The sequence below is a fragment of the Sycon ciliatum genome, chromosome 4, assembly GCF_964019385.1.
Source record: "Sycon ciliatum chromosome 4, ocSycCili1.1, whole genome shotgun sequence".
NCBI classification, from domain to species: Eukaryota; Metazoa; Porifera; class Calcarea; order Leucosolenida; family Sycettidae; genus Sycon; species Sycon ciliatum.
This window is the reverse complement of record NC_088646.1, coordinates 39,657,899-39,679,469: the sequence shown is the minus strand read 5'-3', so window position 1 is coordinate 39,679,469 and position 21,571 is coordinate 39,657,899. Positions and strand designations below refer to the sequence as shown.

The 21,571-nt window shown below is 48.3% G+C and overlaps 1 protein-coding gene and 3 non-coding genes across 4 annotated transcripts in view; all 4 read right to left on the bottom strand.

The window, feature by feature from the left end:
- Positions 1-19,208, bottom strand: part of LOC135816119 (gamma-tubulin complex component 6-like) — a 51,806-nt gene extending 32,598 nt beyond the window's left edge. The window contains exons 1-13 of the mRNA XM_065329495.1: positions 18,693-19,208; positions 16,744-16,886; positions 15,892-16,010; positions 14,931-15,027; positions 14,711-14,746; positions 14,392-14,516; positions 13,626-13,739; positions 9,575-9,788; positions 8,784-9,045; positions 8,081-8,144; positions 7,686-7,755; positions 6,516-6,625; positions 6,087-6,178 (exon numbers count right to left, since the gene is read on the bottom strand). Of these exons, the coding sequence (XP_065185567.1) occupies positions 6,087-6,178; positions 6,516-6,625; positions 7,686-7,755; positions 8,081-8,144; positions 8,784-9,045; positions 9,575-9,788; positions 13,626-13,739; positions 14,392-14,516; positions 14,711-14,746; positions 14,931-15,027; positions 15,892-16,010; positions 16,744-16,886; positions 18,693-18,990 (1,744 nt within the window). The 5' untranslated portion in view covers positions 18,991-19,208. The remainder of the gene's footprint in view (positions 1-6,086; positions 6,179-6,515; positions 6,626-7,685; positions 7,756-8,080; positions 8,145-8,783; positions 9,046-9,574; positions 9,789-13,625; positions 13,740-14,391; positions 14,517-14,710; positions 14,747-14,930; positions 15,028-15,891; positions 16,011-16,743; positions 16,887-18,692) is intronic.
- Trnam-cau (transfer RNA methionine (anticodon CAU)) lies at positions 9,916-9,987 on the bottom strand. Its single transcript has one exon. It is a non-coding gene; the product is annotated as a tRNA-Met (tRNA).
- On the bottom strand, positions 12,014-12,085 carry Trnam-cau (transfer RNA methionine (anticodon CAU)). The gene has a single exon. It is a non-coding gene; the product is annotated as a tRNA-Met (tRNA).
- Trnae-cuc (transfer RNA glutamic acid (anticodon CUC)) lies at positions 17,351-17,422 on the bottom strand. The gene has a single exon. It is a non-coding gene; the product is annotated as a tRNA-Glu (tRNA).
- Positions 19,209-21,571: the final 2,363 nt, after the last annotated feature.

Here is a 21,571-nt window from a genome sequence, read left to right as displayed (position 1 = left end):
CAGAGCAGTAGCTGCTGCTGCGATAAAGTTTTTACTTTCGCCATTGGCTTCAGGCAGCAGAAGGATCTGGCTGAAAGCGATGGCGATACGTCCATGACCACCACGTCCTGGGTTGATATCCAAGAAAGACCGTCCAAGGTCCAGTTTTAGCCAAGAGCTGTCGTATCCAAGAAATCAAAATCGCCAACAGCAAGCTTTGGCCAAATAATATCCTCCAGGCAGTAATTTACGGGCCTAGCGCCTGCTGGCTCGTCTTCCTCCTCTGCATGGCCAGGTTTGGGGCGAAATGAACGCACGGGGCGTGAACATGGTGAAGAAACATTCCAAAGGCAAAATATTCAAAATTGGAACCAGTCGTTTCCAAAGAAGCGCCGCGTGGCCACGAGAAACCCCACATGAAATCCCCAAACGAAAACGGCCATTCGGTCGGGTATTCGATGGAGAATCGAATATACACTACCTCAATCCCCGCCGATGTCTGATAATCTCCGCCTATTCCCTCAAACTTGACCAATTCGGAAAGAAATCCATCGCCATTACGATCGTGCATCCTCCACATACATTCAGAAATGCTCACGCAGCACTTCTTTTCATCGCGTGTGCGCGACCGACGCTTCCATGACAACTCTGGGACAGGTAACCAATCAGACTCATTCAGAGTGCGATGTCCTAGATAGGACATCTCCCCGACTGGTCACTGCCAGTGCCACTGCCCGCACTGCACTGGCGCTCACTCACAGCGACAGACATGTGCTTTCTGATAGCCATGCCCGATACAAGTAGAGGCAGAGCCGGACTACAAGCATGATTCCGAAGTCGACAGCATGTTCAGGGCCGTTGGGGGCTGTCACAGTGGGGAGTCACGGGTACGGCCGGGGCCCTGGGGTTGTCCCCCTGCGGGGGTCAAAGGGCAGAGCCCCTTGCAGGGGTGGAACCCCGTGTTAGAAAAATTTGGAATCAGTCCATGCAATAGAAAACACCCCTGGTGCATATCTTGAACATCCGAGTGTTGTACAGCAAGTCCAGCATTCTGCAACTTCCGCCAAATTAACCATGAATCGTGCCACAGCACAGCACCGATAGACGCTGGAAAAATCTCCAACTTTCGAAACTTTTTTATTGCTTTTCTGAGCGTTGCACGGTGACCACCGGTCGCCAGAAGTGGTACGGCCATGGTCGTACCAGTCGTACCGACTCCAGCGGCCCTGGTGTTACAAGGCGAGGATGCACAGTGCTCCTGACTACAACCATAACCCGGTTGGCAGTCCCGGTCTTGCAACCATTAGAACCGTATGGGGAAAAGTCAACCACCGCCCCCTGGAATAAAGAGGGTCCGAACCGGGGTTTTTTCCCCATACGGTTCAAATGGTCGCAAGACCGGGACTCTGCCAACCGGGGTATGGTTGTTGTAGTCAGGAGCAGTGTGCGTCCTCGCCTTGTAACATGTCGTCGACTTCGAAAACATGTTTAAAACCTATCAAGCAAGGAAACAAACAAGGCTTCTATTATACCAGTCCATGCATGATAGTCTCTGCCTCTGGTACCATGCGCATGCGCATAACTTATGCGTTTGTGCATTGTTCACCAGATCACGTGCACGAGACGAGTCCACGCAGACTCCACAAGGGCACTTACGTATTATGGCGCACACGTACAACATCTTTTATTCTTATACAGTCAGACCTCGCTTATCCGGTCCTCTTTTATCCGGATCTCTCGCCATCCGGAAGAAAATAGCTGGTTACAGATTTACAGCATGCGCGGTGCATCCAACATAACCAGTGTTCGGTTATCCGGCTACCTCGCCTATCTAGATATTTTTGTGGAAAACGGATGTGGGCGGTTTTAAAAGCGAGGTCTGACTGTACATGGTATACGCACTAGGATCCAATCCTTACCGCATGCAACGACATGTATATGCTATTCACACAGTCGTGACCACAGCTACGAGTATGCAGTCAGTGTACGTCACACTACTGTTGTGATCATTTCGTTGGGTCTGCATCCAGATCCCAGAGTTGACAAGATTCAACGGATTCTTTGCCACAAGACGTTTGTACTGAAGTAACTGTCACGTGTTTGGGGGAGGGGGTCACTGCTCAATTCATGTGCAAGGTTGATTGTTATCCCCTGCAGGGTCTGTGCCCATTCCTGCTTTATTAGATTTACATTCTGCTCAGCTATTTTTCTCAATTATGATGGTAATGTCGACAACACTCAGAGTGCCCGTTTCAGGCGAGGCTCTTACCCTGGCCGATTTTGTCCATAAAGGAGCCACTGATGCTTGTGATGGGGCCATCAATGGCAAGGAAGGGGCCACTAACGCCAGTGAAGAGGCCATCCATGCCGGAAGAGATGAATCTGTATCTCAAGGTAGAGCGAGCTCAAGATGAATTTCAACTGATAGCAGTCCCAGGACTGAAACTGTGCATTGTCTTCATGACGAAAGCAAGATTGAATCACCCGTCAAGCGTACTTATGTGACGAGCTTCTTCCTTTCCTTGAGGAGGAGCTCCGGGACCTGAAGGCAAACGGTCTGGAAAAGTTGAAGATCCAGAAGTCAGTCATCTGCCGCTGTTCGTTGCAACAGTGATCCGTGCAAGCGTCATGACAAGCCCAACTGCCAAGAGCTGGAGTGCATACACTTCGTCCCGCTCATCGACAAGATGATCCTGGGCGAATATCATGTTCGCCATGTTGTGTGTTGGCCGTCAGCTTGTTCTCTACCAATTGTAGTTCAATTGTTTTGCTTGACAACTGACTTTCTGTTGGATCCGACCAAAAATGAAACCTCGAGCTTCTCCAAAGCGGATGGGGATGTTATGAGCTATGTCAGTAAGAGCCTGAGACGTGGTCTATACGAGGATGAGCGCGAGTGTATTATGAAGAACTGGCCTAGACCAGAAGGTCTGGTCCGGATTCAATACTTGGTACACCCTCCATTGATAGCGTTATCCATAGCCTTCTGAAAGCCTCAAAGAGAGACTAGCGGAAAGTGGAGTCATCCTGATATAAGGTCCTCAATGGCGTAGCGGATGCCGCAAGACCACAGTGTAACTTGGGGCAGACCAAAAGGGATTTCCAAAAAGAGGGTTCATCCCTGGCAGAGGTGTCATAGTCAGCTGCGGATGTGCTCCCCGCCATTCAGCGTTCCAGAGTATTGATGACAGTGGTTGGCACGTCGGTATGGATGGGACGGCGGGAGAAGATTCTCCAGGACACGGGACCTTCTTTGAAGGAGAACGCAGAAGTCTTGCCGGAACCGTCAGGCAAACTGTTCGGTTAAGGCCTGCTGGACATGGTGAAGGACGAAGCCAAACTGTCCCGAGCCATAGCCGAAGTCAGGAAGCCACTCGGCATACAGAGGAGCCAGCGACCACGATCTTTTGGGCAAGCGCAGGTTGGCCCCGTACAGCAGCAACAACAGTAGTTATCTGCAACAGCAACAGAACGGGAAGAGTTTCCAGGACCGCCACCATTAGCTCCAATGCAAATTCCAGGCCATTTGCAGCAGTTTCTTGCAGGCTGGGAGTCAGGTACTCAAGACTTTAAGTCTTCGACCGGTGGTAGATACAGTGTAGTAGTAGTAGATACGGTGCAGGGATAGTGTCTAGACTTTCTGCCAGTAACCCTGCCAGCCACTATTTGTCACTACCCACCTACCTACCTACCAACCTACCAACCTACCTACCTACCTACCTACTACCCACCTAGCTACCTACCTACCCCCCGTTGTCTGCAAGGACTGCAACGGTGTGCCCAAGCTCTCAACAGCCAGGTAACTGGTTCACAGCATGATAGAGAAGGGAGCCATTGAGAGTGTGCCCTCCCCCCCCCCCCCCCCCCCCAGCTAGATTACCGTATTTCCCCGTAAGTTAGTTCTCCCCAATGACTTAGTATCCCCCTATAAAAAATACACTTTCCACTGCCGAGGTTATCACCCCGAAAGACAGCCCCCCCCCCCCCCGAAAGATAGTAAGTTCGTACCCGTCCTACATGTACAGACACCGTACAGTACATACATCATATGCACGGACACTAGAGTTGCGCAGGCTTCCCACTGCGTGTCATTTACCCCCGATAAAAAGTACTCCCTGAAAGATAGTACCACCCCCGAAAGTTAGTACTCATGTGGCTGCTAAGTTCGAAAGTTAGTACGTACTAACTTACGGGGAAATACGGTATTAATTTTAGTGAGTCTATTCCTTTCGGTGGCCAAAAGATTCAGAGTTTTAGACAAGATGCGGCCGATATCAGACCTACGTCACCTGGACACGTGTATTTGATACAAACACTTCAAGATGGAAGGGCTTGGCCTGGAGGTTAGATAATATTGCCCCCCCCCCCCCTCTGAGCGTGAATCCTGAAGGTAGTGTGAGGAATCACAGCATAGTGACACCCATCTGGGTCCTTTGCCAGCGAAAAAAGGTGAAGAATGAAGGTGGGGTGGTGGGTTGGGAGGCAAGAGCTGGACGAGCCAGCATGGTGCCTACTTAGCGTATGCGAGGTACAAAGCGAATGTAAAAATCAAGTAAGGTTTGAATTGCTGTCTGCGGTTGGGCAACAACTACAAAAATAAAAACATCATATTGGTGATAATCAACTTGTTGTCAGCGGTGTTTGGCTTGTGCCAATGGAGCGTGTTGTCACACCATGAGGATAGCGATCATGAGGTTCGCTCCGTGTCAATCTAGTAATAACTCACTCATCTTTGTTCAGTCTCTCTATGCTATCGTTCAACGTGAAGTAAAACCCTTCTTCCTCGTCCGAATCATGACGTTGCTTTGCTGGCTGGGGAATAGGGCTTGAAAGTGCTACGTCTCAGCCAGGCCGGACGCATGCCAACGCTAAATTCTGGACCCACTTGAATCCAGTTTATTGTATGGATCCACACACGCGTGGGACTGTTTTCTTCACAATAGGCTGACACCTCCGCTGGTATTGATTGGAATTATCTTCACTGGGAGTTTTATACTCAAAACAGCTGTATGACGGAATTGAGTAGCAACAGATGTGTCGCTTTGCTGATGGCGGTGTGCTGTGGCAACGTGTCGAGGTCGGCTGGAGAGCGCAGTTGTGGTGTGGTGGTTGATGGAGAAAAGTATCTTTGCGTTAGCATTTTAATATAGCACAAGCTGGAAATTCAGTGCCAAGTAAGATCGACGCATTTCAGGATTGTTTTCGATTCCAAACATAACACCAGCGTTCAGCCTGCATGGTATCTGCCCAGAAGGCACCGTTCGGCATTGGCATGGTATGGGTGTTGGAAGCTATATGTTAAAAGAACCACAATAATTTGTGTGAGTGACTGAGGAGTAAACAAAAAAGAGAAAAAATGCCAGAATATTGGCCGGCTGAAGGAAGGCCAGCCAGGCCGGCTGACACCCAGGCCGTGGGCGTACATGTAGTATGATCATAGACTTACATGTACCGTTGAACCGGTTGGTTACTAGAACTTCACTCATTCACACATACACATCCACCAACCGAACTACTGGCCTCGAAAAATATTCAAACGACACCTGCTGAAAACGGATCGCTGTGCCTCACTATTCGCACCCTTCTCAGTTGCTTGTAATTGTGCGTGAACGTGCATTACAAAACTTACCAAGAAGACACCAAGTGCCAGTGTACGTATGTAGTTATCACGACTCTACTATATCTACAACGGTGATAGCCACTAACAACATTGTCTAGGCAAACCAGGTGGAACAAGACAACACCAAAATAACTAAGCTTCGACTATCCCAACTGGAGACTATCAAGCCATCCCACCCTCAGTGGGACAGTCCCGCTTTAGCAATGTACGTCAACTGGACGTTGAGCCGCAGAAGACGGTCGCCAGTGCGGGCAGAACATTTCCCACCACATCGAGACCTCTCCACTGCATACGCATTGCAACCGGACAACCTAGCAAATTATTCCCCTTGCATTCGGCATGTTTGCCGTCGATCTACGGGTACTGAAACTGACCCGTGACCAGTTGGGAGAGAGACCTGGCTTAAAAAGAAGCAGGCCTGCAAGGTATGACTGTCAACACAAATAGACATAGCAAGACAAGTTTAATACCACAGTAGTGCACAAACCTCGCAGTGCCAGGCTCTGTTCGTCTACACGCAGGAAGAACTCGCCGAAGATGTCATCCCACCTGCCGTCCTCCATCCAGCGGTGCAAGAACCTGCAAAGAGCATCCACAACAGGGGAACACCATCACATCGCTAACACTGAGCGACGAATTTCCCATGCAGAAGCCGCTGAGCACCACGCCAGAGGAGAAATACTCATAAGTTCGTGCTTGAAGGGGGGGGGGGGGGGGGGGGAACACACGTGCATGAGAAGCAAAAGTAGTCAGCGATGTGACAAAAATCACAAAATGCTACTTGGCTGTAAGAAACGAGGACCCTCTCGGCACTACATTCGCCAATGGTCATGTGCGAATCAGTCTTGGAAATCTCAGCAAATGCAGTGGCTGAATGGGACACACACAAGTGTTGTCCATGGATGCTGGTACGTACTGAAGGTAAGGTTGTAAAGCAGTGGCAAAGAGATGAAGCAAGGCCGCGTAGTGCTGTGAATGCTGGTGTTCAGACGCTTGCTTGTACAGAGAGGAAAGCAAGGCACACGTCTGGGGAAAAAGAGGGGAGATATACACACACACACACACACACACATACACACACACATTATCAAGGAGGCAGGACCATCAAGCACAAATTATCAAGGAGGAGACACCATCACGTACACATTTTAAGGAGGGGAGACCACCACAGACAAATATTCAAGGAAGGCATCGTCTGATCCGACGGGATCCGTCTGTTCTTTCTTCTTTTTTTTTCTCCAGGTATCCCCTTTTTTCTAGCTCTCTTGTGGCATGCTGATGCTGAGACCAATGATGAGTGGAGTGCCTCCAGACTCACTAACAGTCCAACACGGCTACCCTGTAGCACCCACCTTCCCATTGGTCTCTATTGTCATTTTCATGTTCTCCCGTTTTCCCTTTTCCGGTGGGGCGGGGCAGTGCTAGTGAAGTAAAAATATTTAAAATAGAAAAAAATCTCTCAAACCAGTGATTATAAAAAAAAATGAAAGGAAACCACCACACACACATTATCAAGGAGGGAAGACCACCACATACAAAGCATCAAGGAGGGGAAAACAACGCACACATATCTATTGCCAATTTTTGCCCGAGGCATAGATGGTACCGTTTGGTTGCCAATTATTCCACGAGGCATACATTGCACCTTTTGGTTGCCAAATTTTCCGCCAGGACTAGATTGACTAGAATTTACTTCGGTTGCCAATTTTTCTACGAGGCCTAGATTGCACCACCTTTGGCTGCCAATTCTTCCGTGGGGCAAAGATGGCACATTTTGGTTTAATTTTTTTCCGCGTGACATAGATTGCATCTCTTTTTTCTTTTTCTTTTTTTTACAGTGCAAACAGTATGGGGGAGGGGGGGCATAGCCATCTTTGCTGACAAAACACATGCTGCACACAGTACATGTTAGTGCCTTTTCTGACAGCCTCACTAATAGTAAATACCCCATTGTACAGTGATCAATAATTCATACTTGTGACTGGACTGTACATGACAATGTGTGTGTGTGTGTGTGAGTATAGTATAGCTGTGTGTGTGAGTATAGTATAGCTGTGTGTATAGTATAGCTGTGTGTGTGTCTTACAGGAAGTAGTACATCATCATGGTCATCAGACGGAGTGGCTGCAGCAGCTGTGGACACTGCAAGAATGAACCTTGGTTCATACAAGCACACACAAGCATACACACACAACATATTAAGCATACCACGTGCTGTAAAACTCCTAGCAACATCTCCACAGAGAAAGAGAAAGAGAGAGTGTGTGTGAGAGAGAGAGAGAGAGAGAGAGAGAGAGAGAGAGAGAGAGAGAGAAAGAGAGAAAGAAAGAGAGAGAGGGGGGGGGGGAAGAGGGAGAGATAGAATAGAGACAGAAAGAGAAACTATAGAGATACAAAGAGTTGAAGACTGTTGCACAATACTAAGAACAAACCAAAGACTACAAAAAGGGCAACGTCTCATCAGTTTTAAATACAACTTACAGAAGTTGGCGACCAAGCGGTGCGATGGACGTATGTAAAGACAATATGTTCCTTGAAGCCGACTCTGCAGCACCGTATACAGCAAGCACACAATAATAGAAATGTTTATCACCGAAGACAATGCTGGTGAACTACAGTCAACTTTGCGTAAAATGACAATCGGTGGGGCATCAGAAAAGTGTCCTTATTCGCGAAGTGTCCTTATACCCGAAGTCTCATTATATGTATACAGGTATATGGGAATATGCTCTGGGCATGGAAATTCTGTCGTTATTCGTGAATTGTCGTTATATCCACAGTCATTATTAGCGAAGTTGCACTCGTGCCATTGAACAGCTTGAACAGCTTGAACAGCTCGAACAGCTTGCCATGCTAAGAAATTGGCACCATGTGTGGTGTACTATGTAGAAGTGGTCTCTCTGGCCAATAAACCCATTGAATGATTCCTTTCGGTCTTCACTCCCCATAGTACAAGCACACAGACACACATACATGCAGCCAGAAAGACAGACAGACACACACACTCAGACTCAGACATGCCCATCGCTGAAGCGATCACAGCGAACAGCTATGTTAGACATAGCAACGTGTGCACACAGACACAGACACACACACACAAACAGTCACACACACACACACACACACACACACACACACACACACACACACACACACACACACACACACACACAAAAGCACTTACTATCTCCAGTGCACAGATCGAGCAGCGCAGCACGATAGCACTGCAGATAGTCCAGCAGGCCATCGCAGAACGCACGCTGTACCAACGTGTAGGAGCGCGGGCCGGTGACGAGACGCCGGCACATGCTACCAGCGTCCGTACGGGTTAGCCTCAGCAAGCGACGGTAAGCATTGCCCCACGTTGCAACTGAGGAAAGTGCACGCTCAAGAGCCAGACCACTGAAGCCGACCACATGGCAGCGTTCCAGCTTGAGATGATCACCCTGAGAGAGTAAGACAGAGAACAAGAAGCAGCGCACACAGCAAAACAAAGACACTATGACATCCACAGAAAGAAGTAGACACAGCACCAGCTACTAGAAAGATTCTGCAAACGAAAATTCGAACGAAGTTTCGCGACGGGACTTGCGAAAATGTGTACGAATTTTCGCACAAACTTTGTGTTCTGCGCATTTTCGTAGTTTGCACGGGCACGTACGCCATGACCCGATCTCACGAAATTTCCTACGAAAGTTCATTTTCCGTTCCCTGCAAGTTTCGCGTCCAAAGTTGCGAAAGTTTGTGCGAAGTTTCTGTCTTCATGACACAGAGCGAAAGTTTGTACGCATTTTCTTTTTGCAGAACCTCTCTATTAGAACTGCAATTCATATGCCACTTCATACCACATTTCTGTTGCTCTTCAGTCTCTCTTGACAGAAGAACAAGAAATACTCATTACTCAAGCATCCCACCCCATGTTCTAACATCTACGGTTTATGAGCACAGCTGCACAATGCTGCAGTACATACTTACTGAATCACAGGAGAATGTCTGTGATGGAACACCAAGCATGGCGACGCAGCAGTCATGGATGATCTGCGACTGACTCGTCACCTCGATAGGCGTCGACGAGCCAAGGTGCATCGTTTCCTCCAGGACGGCATCCATCGCAACTGACCCAGCCTCACTCAAATAAGACTGACCCTGCGCATCCGAGACACGAGATAGTGCGAAGGTGGATTGGCTTCTGCAAAAGACAAAAGAAGAAAAAGACAAGCAAGGTTAGAAAAAAGATTTGGGAAAAGAAAGCTGCTTAAGTTGTGTGCCATGAACACGAAGATGAAAAGCAGAGCGAGAAAAAAAAGAGAAAAAGCTAGCAGAGGATGGTTTCGATCCATCGACCTCTGGGTTATGGGCCCAGCACGCTTCCGCTGCGCCACTCTGCTTCTCGGTGATGCTATCATAGTTTTGTGAGCATATATTGCACAGGCATGTAAGGCTGTGTTGACACGAGAGTTTTGATTTCTCTTCTGTAGCTATGGTTGGTGGCTCCATCTGGGCGGGGTTGGGGGGGGGGGGGGGGCACAATTCCCGTTCCCTTAGCCGGTCTGTGGAGGTCGCTGTGCGGGAGAACTCACCCGGTGGTGGGATGACTCCAGTGGATCAGGCAGTTTTCGCCGGAGGCCTTCTGGCCCTGGAGAAGCCCCCCCCCCCCCCACCACCACCATTGATATCCGTTGGTCCTTGTGTGGACTCGCAGCGCCGTTTCCCACAAATATGAGCGGAGTAGTGGTTGCCGGGAGGTTGTAGGTGGCAAAGCGGATTGCGCTGCCGTTCCTTTACCTCCTGGTCATGGTCGGAGTTCTTATCTGACTCGATCGACTCCTCTCTGCAGGGGGTCCCTTCTGCGTACCAGCTCTTAGTTGAGTTCAAATCGGGTCGAGTTTCAACCAGACATGAACACAGATTGATTGGAACATGCACATGGTGCATTGCGCTTGACCCGGGTTTATTCATTTTTCAACCCTCCCTAGGGAACCGCACAACCACACAACCGTACTTAGGTGCGTGTTTTCACGCCAGGTTTGCACAGCACTGCACAGGTAAATTGAACGTTGCTACGAGTCTCCGGTGAGATATAACTATGTCTAGCCTGTCAAATATGGACTTTTCACGCTTGAACCCAAAAGCTTCTTTTTCTTTTTCTTTTTTCCCGATAAGTGCGCATGCTCCGTCCCTTTCCCTTTGGCCTCCTTTCATGCACAAACGAAAGCTTGGCAATTTGTCTCTTCCCTATCTTGCGGATTTGGAAGAAAGCTGCCAAAGTTGGGCGCTGTGAACCAGCGAGAACATAATGAATAAAAGCAGAGTGAGAAAAAAGAAAGAAAAAAGCTAGCAGAGGATGGTTTCGATCCATCAACCTCTGGGTTATGGGCCCAGCACGCTTCCGCTGCGCCACTCTGCTCCTCGGTGATGCTATCATAGTTTTGTGAGCATATATTGCACAAGGCATGTAAGGCTGTGTTGACATGAGAGTTTTGATTTCTCTTCCGTGCCTATGGTTCGTGGCTTTATCTTGGTGGAGGGGGGGGGGGGGGCATGATTCCCGTTCCCTCGGCCGGTCTGTGAAGGTCGTTGTGTGGGAGAACTCACCCGGTGGTGGGATGACTCCAGTGGATCAGGCAGTTTTCGCCGGAGGCCTTCTGGCCCTGGAGAAGCACAGCCCCCCCCCCCCCCCCCCCCCACAATCACCATAGGTCCTTGTGTGGACTCGCGGCGCCGTTTTCCACAAATATGAGCGGAGTAGTGGTTGCCGGGAGGTTGATATAACTATGTCTAGCCTGTCAATTGTGGACTTTTCTTACTTGAACCCAAGAGCTTCTTTTTTCTTTTCCTTTTTTTCGATAAGTGCGCACCCTTTCCCTTTGGCCTTCTTTCATGCACAAACGAAAGCTTGGCAATTTGTCTCTTTCCCTATCCTACGGATTTGGCAGAAAGCTGCAAAGTTGGGCGCTATGAACCAGTGTGAACATAATAGAGAGGGTCCGGAGTACGATTTTTCGTGCCAAAATCCGTAGAGGCGCTACGGATTTTTTATACGTCGTTTTCGCGCAGCGAAATGTTCCGGGGTACGGAACTTATGTGTTTGCCGCCATTGCCTAGGTTACGATCGCACATTCCCGCGCTATGTCTTTTTATTTTGAAAATTTGTACCGAAATCAAAACTTCCCGCGGAAAATCGATGTTTCTCGTTCCAAATTTGTACGCGAAAAATCTTTCTGCACCCGATAACGCAAAATCTCCATACGAAACATGGTTCGCATGGAAGCCAGTTCACACGGATTCTCCGTGCCGAAAAATCGTATGGAGCGCGCCTCGAAAAAAATCTGTAGCGCCCATACGGATTTTGGCACGGAAAATCGTACCCCGGAACCTGAAGAAAAGCAGAATGAGCAAAAAAAATAAAAAAACTAGCAGAGGATGGTTTCGATCCATCGACCTCTGGGTTATGGGCCCAGCACGCTTCCGCTGCGCCACTCTGCTCCTCGGTGATGCTATCTTAGTTATGTGAGCATATGTCATATTGTACATGGGATACATGTACCGTAAAGTACCGCCAGAGCGCCCCGTCTCGCCAGAGCGCCCCGTCTCGCGAGAGCGCCCCACCTTGATTTTACAGCCAGAGAAAGGAAAATCGTGCAACGAAGTGTGTACGATGTGGGAATCTTAGTGTACTAAGGTCACACTTGGCAGGTTTTTGTGTGGAGCTTGTGTCCGCTTGAAGGTACGAATTGACTGCAAAACGTCCAATATGTGTACAAGGTTATTGTCGTATGACCTACAGACAGCAGACCACCTCCACAATACGACCACGAAAGGATGAGATTGTGGGGCGCTCTGGCGGTACTTTACGGTACATGTACTACCTACTACCAAGAGTACATAAACAAGAGTGTGCAACTCGGGATGGTTCCTGTGGGAGCGTAATTCGTGCAGTACGTCACTTCTGACGGCATGGTAAGCCACAGGTACGGTGAATAGTTGCGTAACCAGTCACGGTGGTACAGGTCACTGAGTTTGTCCTGATTTCGGTTTTTTGACACGAGTAGCATGGTGAATTTACTTGCCAGCGCATGTACACAGCGTGCGCAGTCACACAAAAACACCGAAATCCTAAAAAAAACCTTTGCATTGGCTTCTGCCATTGGACGGTGAAATAAAATAAATAAATAAATAAAACAGGACGTCCAAACTATGCAAACTTGGCTGATTTCCGGATTGTGAAACATGAAAATTTGAGCTGTACGCAAGTCGCGGCTTGGCTGACCTCATCAGGGTGACGAAGTGCACGAACTGCGCTGTTTCAGATCTGATATGCGCAGTTGCACACTCTGGTTTATGTACTCTTGCTACTACTAGTACCTCGTTCTGGCTACTGTACACATGCACCGGGTACATGGCATCAACCAGGGCGAGAGAAAGGACGTGCAGAGGAACGGGGCAGTAAAGAGGTAATGTTTAGCAACGCACCGGGATACGTGGCTCTACAAATGTAATGACAAACAGTCATAGCATCCTTTTCTTCTTTGCCGTTGTTGTCTGGTCTTTGCAAGGCCTTCACTCAGCTTTCCATGGATACAGGTTTTTGTGATAAAACAATATCCCTGACTGGCAACAAAAATCGGCAGTTACACTGGCAAAGGGCTGCGACGTCACGCTCTGCGGCCTTTCTTCCCCGAGTAACCTAGACAGACGGCCGAGGCAGAGTGAGTCCACACGAGTACACTTTGCAGTGTGCCACTTTATGCAACATGCCGCTCTGAAGATTACACAACGTTGTGACAGTAGTGCCCAAACTGATCACACGCCACCATTACATTACATTACAATCAAGCTGAAAGCAGCTTGTTTCCGTGGACCAGTCAACATGCTTACACGTACCAATGCGCACCTAAAAGAATATGGCAGTAGTGCACAAACAAACAAACAAACAGTCCTCCACTCAAGGTGTGGTGTTTCGTGTGCCAGTCAGAATTGCATGAATACTTCAAAGTAGTAATATCAACATGATCAATACACCCACCGTGAATCGACAGCCGACTGCTGACGATGAGTAGCAAGCACGTGATGGAGACGATCAAGTGTCGCCGAACTATCGTAGGAGCTTGAGCGCAGAGAACTGAAGACATCGGACATCCTTGCACCAAAGCAACAAAAAGAAGATCAACAAAATCATTCCCGACAATGACCCAGAGCGGATATATCGGTTGGGTTTTCTTCTTTTTTCCTTTTTCGAATGCAGCACGGACACCAATCGAATGGAGTGTCGGTGTTTGACGCTATTGGTGAAATGGCTGCAATGGAGTCTGCGCACCCCGAAAAGAAAATATTCACCACCCCAAGTGCCACAAACATCTACAACAACATGAAACTGATGCGTGATGTTGACATCTATGGCGGCGAAGATTTGGAACATGATGGAATCTCAACGTGCAGTAATTGAAGAAGTGTACGGATAGCCATATAGCATGCTGGGACAATATCAACCTTTCCCCGCTGCTGTGATTCACAACTGTACTTTGTGGGTATATATATATACAGCTGTACATGCATCCAGATTTTTCTCATCACTGTTGTCCGAGGATCGTCCTGTGCGTGAAACTCGGAATTGTAGCCGGCTGGGCCGACACAGTCATACGTTTAGCTAGCGCAATCCAATCTAACTGCAACACACTCGATGCAGCACGCAGCTTGTTTGTGTAGTGTAGAGTGGCAGACAAAATGTACAACAAAAAAGAAAACACACACACAGACACACGCACACAGACACACACACTGCCGTACGATACCTTGCTTCCTCTCCATCTGTGGGATCCTTCAAGTGCGGGATTCTTAGCTTGTCGCCAAGCCTAGCAACTTGACCATGTGTGAGTGCTCCAAACAAACTTCCATCGCCACTGTAGACGGACTGATGCTGCAAGCAAAACGATATAAATCAACAACTGCAATCAGCATATCCCACACTGGTATACAGTTTTGACAGCACACATTACGTGAATAATTCGGACCGCTACCAGCCAATGTAGTCCAAGTGGGTGGATGTGGTGTCTATATGGTGGAGGTGAGTTGACTCGATCCAAGCTAAATGAAACAAATGAAACTGCTTACCTGAACTTGCTGCATCCAGTAAGGACGCGAGCAACTCTGTACAAGTGAAGGACAAACGCGTCAGAACAAACAGAGAACAATAACAGAGCAAAATGAGGACAATGACATCATAGCAAACAGAGGACAATGGCGTCAGAGCAAATTCAACAACAACACACACACACACACATACACACACATGCAGTGCACAGAACCATAATCGTAGGTTAAGATGGCATACTTTCAACCAGTCTTCCACAGGTTGACCTTGAACGGAGAGTTCACCACACTGCTCATGCTCTGCGTTACTGGATGATGGCAGCGAGGAGAATACACCACTGCAGAATTGATAGACACACAGCAAGGACACATGACAAAGACACACATAACCCGACAATTACTCAATCTGCGGATAGAACTCTCTCGTGGACTCATCAGCGCAGCACAAGGAACATGTGGCCGAACCTGATAGCAATGAAAAATAAATTTTCTACAGCCAGACCAACCAATTACAACTCAACGGCTATTGATCCAAACAACACACAAGGCATACTAGCATGTACATGTACTCGTGCACTACTGCATGACTGCGTGTACATTGCACACCACTAACTACGCCTGTAACAACTAGCGTATAGAACGCCGTGGATACATGTCGTTTTGTTGAATGTTTTTGACAGCTGATAAGCCAAGGAGAGAGGGCATGCTTCGAAGGCTACCGTCCTCCCACCATGCCTCGTAAGCTGCGGAAGCATTCTACAACAATACGGCCGGGCTTCTTTACTTCTCGATATTCAGTGCAGGGTTCAACAAACATTCAGTACAGCATGTCATAGATAGACCATTTATGTACTTTGGTGATAGCACCGGATGTAACGTACCATTTGAGGACCTTGAACATGCTGCACCAGGTATTAGAGCCCAATATAGAGATACAGTGAAACCTGTCCAAGACGACCACTCAAGGGATCTTCAAAATGTGGTCTCTGTTACCAGGTGGTCTCCTTATCCAGGGTCATTTGACTGGAAATAGCATCCCTTGATCCTGGTTTCAGTGGTCTTCTAGGACAGGTGGTTGCCTTATCCAAGTGGTCGCCTTGACATGTTTCACTGTACAAGGTCATGATGTTATGGCCAGTGAAGGTATGATGGTACTGTGCTCTATCGGAACCTCTAGACACATGGCCACTCGCCACACTAACCTGTCATATTGCATGTAGGGACGGGGCCGATACACATAGTCCGCAATCGGCTGGTGTGTCCTGGCCAGACATGTGTCAGAATAGTCTAGCGGCCGGTGAGTTGGGTACACCGGTGTGGACTTTTATCACAAACACACACACACACATATGCACAGACACACAGACACACACACACACACAGATACACACACACACACACACACGAATGCATGGAGAAGCGCACACACGCATGCGTTTCCACATGAAGAAACGGCAGCGAAGCGGCAAGAAAGGAAAAGAAGAACAGTCAGATGCAACACTCTTTTAAAGTGGATACAGGGGGCAGCCAAATAACTATTGGCCAGTTTATACTCCCTTAGGAATCACCTTTTAGCTCTTGGTATAAATGGCTGGAGTATTAACCACTTACTATTGTAACTACTGTAGCGGACATGGAAATCCAGTCGATTGACCGGGGCCGGCGCCCTCAGCCTCAAGAATGACTTTGACACCTCTCGCCATATGCCCACGTCCCCAGAACTTACTCACTACTATCCACTTCCGTCCATCCACAGTTGGCCGCATCCTGTTTGCTCTCAACCGCAGCAAGGTCACTGAAAGGAAGTGTCTTATGACTTGAGTTCACGGACTTGTGTCTTTGCAGGCGAAGTAAGCTTGCGAAATTAGTTTGACCTCCAAACTACCGTTCGCAGAGGCACACTTTTGTACTGAGCCTCTGTGGCTCGGTATATCGATGCATACTTATAGCTTTAATAACAATCTGTCTTTCTATGCACCGGAATGTGTATAGTGCACGCAGCGTTGACAGCACCTTGCCAGCAATGGCACTGTAAATGTGCCGGTATCTCTCACCTCGGATAGCTGCAATAGAGTTTGAAGACGCTGGCGTTGGTACGCGAACGCCAGACCACAACCCCGCTGCACATCGGCAGGCAAATCCGGCCGCCCCAGCTGCAAGAGGAAGCGAAGAATGGCCGGCCCTTCAGCCACTGCACCTGCCGAACAAAGGACGCGAGCAATAGACAGTATGCACAATATCCTTGTCATGCCGTCCATACTGAGACAGTGGAATGAGTTAGTTAACAAGAACACGTCATGGTAGTGGTGAACTTTTCTTGCGCCCAAACCAGATCACACGACGCTTGCGGATACCAGCCCGAACAGTTCACCAGTCACACTCCACGACAGCTAGTAGTTGCTCCTGACAAGTCTTGTTTCGTTCCATATTAAGATGACGGGAACTCATCATGCTGGTGTCTGCAAGCGTCGTGTGGTCTCGTCTGGTCACAAGAAAATCTAACACTACTATGAATTGACGGACCAAAATGAAGATGGCAGCAACAAAAAATAACACGTCATTTGAAAATAACAAAAAAGAAGCTGACGCAAAACTCGACCTGGGTTTTGAGCGTCAAAGGATACAAAAACAACAGACATACAGTGAAACAAAAAAGAAAGCTTCCCACACCGGGAATCGAACCCGGGCCGCGGCGGTGAGAGCGCCGAATCCTAACCACTAGACCATATGGGAGAGGCAACAAACAATCACTAGAACTTCTTAATCAGCCTTGAATCGGGACCATAATTATCTCTTCTGGGGCAACAAGCGCATGGGCAGCTTGGGGTGTTAGCCGTACCGGCCGGGGTCTCAGCCGCAGCCCCGTTTCGAGCCCAACATTTGCACTTTTGTTGACATTCGGAATGCAAGCCGCACATCTGACTTTGAATGATTCGGCCATCCTAACATAATGGGTATCTGTATGTGTACTTCAAGTACTTACAAGACGTTACCAATGGTTAAAAAGTTGAAAAGCATGACTGAAGTTTTAACAAAATTCTACTCGTCTGTCCTCTACTCTGAGCTGACAACATGTAGGAGCTTCGTGCTGCTATGCAACCCATCATGTATTGTACTACGTGAAAAGTAGCTGAATGACACCACACATGCATTATATGCATGGAGCAGTGTAGTGCTGGTCGAGTTGTCTCCAGCATTCGGAGTCTAAGCCTGCAGGAGCGAGTCTTATCATGTGTATTTAAAAGTGCGGCTAACACCCCGGTACTCTTGATGGTATGCGCTGGGAACAGACTAGTCATCAAATGTCAACTGAGATTTAAAAACACTAAGGGCAAAAGATCCTTAGAGCCAGGTAGCTTGTGTGCAAACTTTCCACTAATACATGAACATGATGTGGATATCGCCGCAGCTAGGATGTTGTTTTGGATATTATTATTATTGAATCTTATTTTACTAGGGGGCTCCCAATAGGCGGGGACGCCTTCTGACAGGGAACCCAAGCTTGCAGAGCGAGTGGATTTTTTCAATTGCTATGGCAGGACGTATGCATGTATGCTTATCATCAGCATGACGAGTACTACGAATACTGGTGCTGTTGGGTATGCATAGGGCATTGTTGCAACGACAGTGCCTACCCTTTCACCATTACTTGGACTGACAAAGACCTCAACACAACAATTTTCTGAGAAAATTCTCAACCGAAAGCACTTTGGCAGAGCGATTTCTTGGGCCTACCAGTAGGATGGCAGGCAAGCCATCACGTGATAACATTACTGTGTGAATATGTATGTGAGTGGCACGCTGAGTGTGCAGCTTACGTATACTACATTTATGACATTGAAAACAAGTTCCAATGATATGTAGGTGCTAATCTTTCACAGAGGCAAGTTGCCATGCCATATTTCTGTGAAATATTTCCTTGGCTTGGGTTTCAGCACTATCTGATGTCTCACGTCTAAAATCGAGAACAGATACAAGTAGATGGTAGTACATGCAGATGTACCTTCTGATGACAACTTCTTGAAAAGAGAAACTTGTGCTTGAAGCTCATTTGCCCGGTCGTATTGACCCTGTTGCCTCCATGCCGAACAGATCGAGTCGATATCCGACTCGACATCCTCTACAACCGCAGCAGCATCCTGCTGCACTGACTGACTCGAGCCTCCGCAGAAAAGAGCTGATAGGCCTTTGGTTTTCAAATCGTCGTGAACCGAATCATACTGTCCAAACAATCGCAGTTTCCCTTCCAAGTCGTCAGCAATGTGCAGATCAGCAAGCCGCCCGATGGCCTCTATTGCCATCTCTTACCAATAGCACTTCGACTCAGAGGCCTTGCGTTCCTGTAAGCTGCTGAGTGCTACAAACCAGAGCTAATAAACGAAAGCAGCATGGATCGCTCCAACAATTTTCGTAACACAGCGAAAATCCAGGTGGTCATGATCGACTTCTTCATCTTCTACAACAAACATTTCGCGCGGTTTTTTCGATTTGCTTGTGCGCATGTGACGTAGATATCTCTCTTGTGATTCGTGACCATGGTGATTCGGCTCGAGGCGCTAGGCCTAGGCGCCTACAAAGACAAGTCACAAGGCCTTCTTGAATCTTCTTCCCGTTCTTCTTCTACAACAGTCCTGCCATCCTGGTTTTGAACCCAAGCCCATCATGACCAAGGCAAGACGGTACAAAGAGTTTTACCAGAGAGTCATCAGTATCTTGACAACTCCAAGTCTTTCACCTTACTGTCAAACACTGATAAACTTTTGGCAGATAGACTAATAAGGCTACTCAGTCTGGGCCCCACACAGGCTATAGCTATCTTACAAAGCAGAGCGGCTAGAGCCAGGAAAGCCTGGTGACCGGAATCGAGGGCACTGGGGTCAGCGGACACTGGCGTCGAAGCCTGAGAAGACGAAGGACACTGGAGTCCCTTGGAGACCAGAGCTGGCGGACACCAGAGTGAGTCGATGTACGCCAGAGTCGGAGGACACCGGAGTCGGAGACGGAGGGTGACACTGGAGTCGATGGAGACCAGCGTCAGGGGACGCGGGAGTCGACGGAGTCACGGCCACCGGAGTCGGAGGGCAAAGTACAAAGGAGTACTAGTAAGCGGAGAGCTACGTGCACCGTTGTACAGTACTGAGTATATTGAGGTGGCAGCGGTCGTATGAGACAAGTAGGGGCAGACACTCCGATCCAATGACATACAACCTCGAAGCTAACAGGAAATACAACTTACAAGGAAGGGGTGTGGGGGGGGGGTGGCTACAATAATAACTTGTAGCACTTCCCGCAAAGCTTCAGCCTGGCTTCAAGTGTCCAGTTCACCACCATCCGTGGCACGCCAGCGGTTCCTGAACGCAAAGCTAGTAATAGAATCAGATCTCTTCTACCTGATTTTTTTACTAAGGCCACAGCTTCCAATCATGACATGCAAAGCAGCGATGCATCATCATTTCTTCACTGCCTTGTTACTGGGGAGAGAAATCCCGTTTGGATTCGCGAAAAATGCAACCATCCTCATCATCAATTCAGAGTCTACGGTGGCGGGTACTAGTACACAACGCAGTGCTGCTTGTACTGAGACTTAGCCAAGCAAGCACATGACCGACCGCGGTATACTATTTCGGGTGTTCACCTCCCTCTTCCCAGTCCTTACCTGCCCCTCTTACCGATCTGACCTCAGTGTCTCTTACACAAGTCTGACCCACATGTACACCCCTCCTCCTCCCCCCCCCCCCCCCAATATTGTCTGGCTGAGGATCGGATTTAGGGTGAAACTCCAGGTCACAGTTACATGTATATACATGTAATGCAAAAAGCTGCTCGTATCATATATGGCTCAAACTGAAGGGGTCTCTCTTGACCTTGTTGAGCAAAGGGGAAAACACATTTCAAGCCAACTACAACGACGTACAACGTACGTGTTCCTCCTGTAAGAAGATCCAAGGTCTGTTGACGGCCCTAAGGGTAGCAATGCACGCAATACTCATAGCGTTTAACGGTTATAGGATGGTCTTCTCTAACTTGAGATCACGTATAACCTCTACCCTGCTCAACCTGCTTATGACACTGCACTGTTGGAGTGTTGCACTGTTGGAGTGTTGCACTGTTGGAGTGTTGGTGCAGCAAATTGGCAATGACTACATGTAGACACAACATCACTGCAGCAGTCAATCTTCGTGTGCCAAGCCTAGCACCTACATGTGTCATGTATGATATGAGTACATGTATCACGGTCTCGTTGTGGCCGATCATGGCGACACAGCTACTAGCCAGCAGAGGAAGCTGACCGACTGGAGATGCACCAGGTACACCATGTACACAACAATCAACATGACGGTATATTACACGGGGCAGAACAACAGAGACCAAAAATCTTTCGCGTAAAGCTCTGCCCCTTTTTGAGGTATTGAGCACTGTTTGCAGCGAAGACTCCAGACACTTTGACTGTATTATTATAATAATGTACCGTGCTAGACGATCTCAAGACACGATGTGAAAATAAGCCTCAGTTGCCAACCATGCTGAGCGCTGGTCAACCGCACTGGGAATAGAACCTGTTACTTATTACATGCACCATGGTACAGTGTGTACGTGTACGCCTTCTTGCGTAGTTGGCAAAGACTGAATCACTACTTGGAGTAGGGTCAAATCGTTCGCACCACTTACGCCCCGAAGGGGCAAGCTTAGCGGAGCATCGTCGGTGTATTGATTATTGGACAGGCTGGACCGGAGAGGTGGATGGTGGAGGGGTCGGGCCGGTGGAAAGATCGAGAGGAGGCAGTGACAGTTCAGGCTACACTTCCTAATCATAGCCTTGGTGTGAATAATGAATGTGACAGACAGGACCACGGGGCACCAATCTACTGCATGTACCACCAT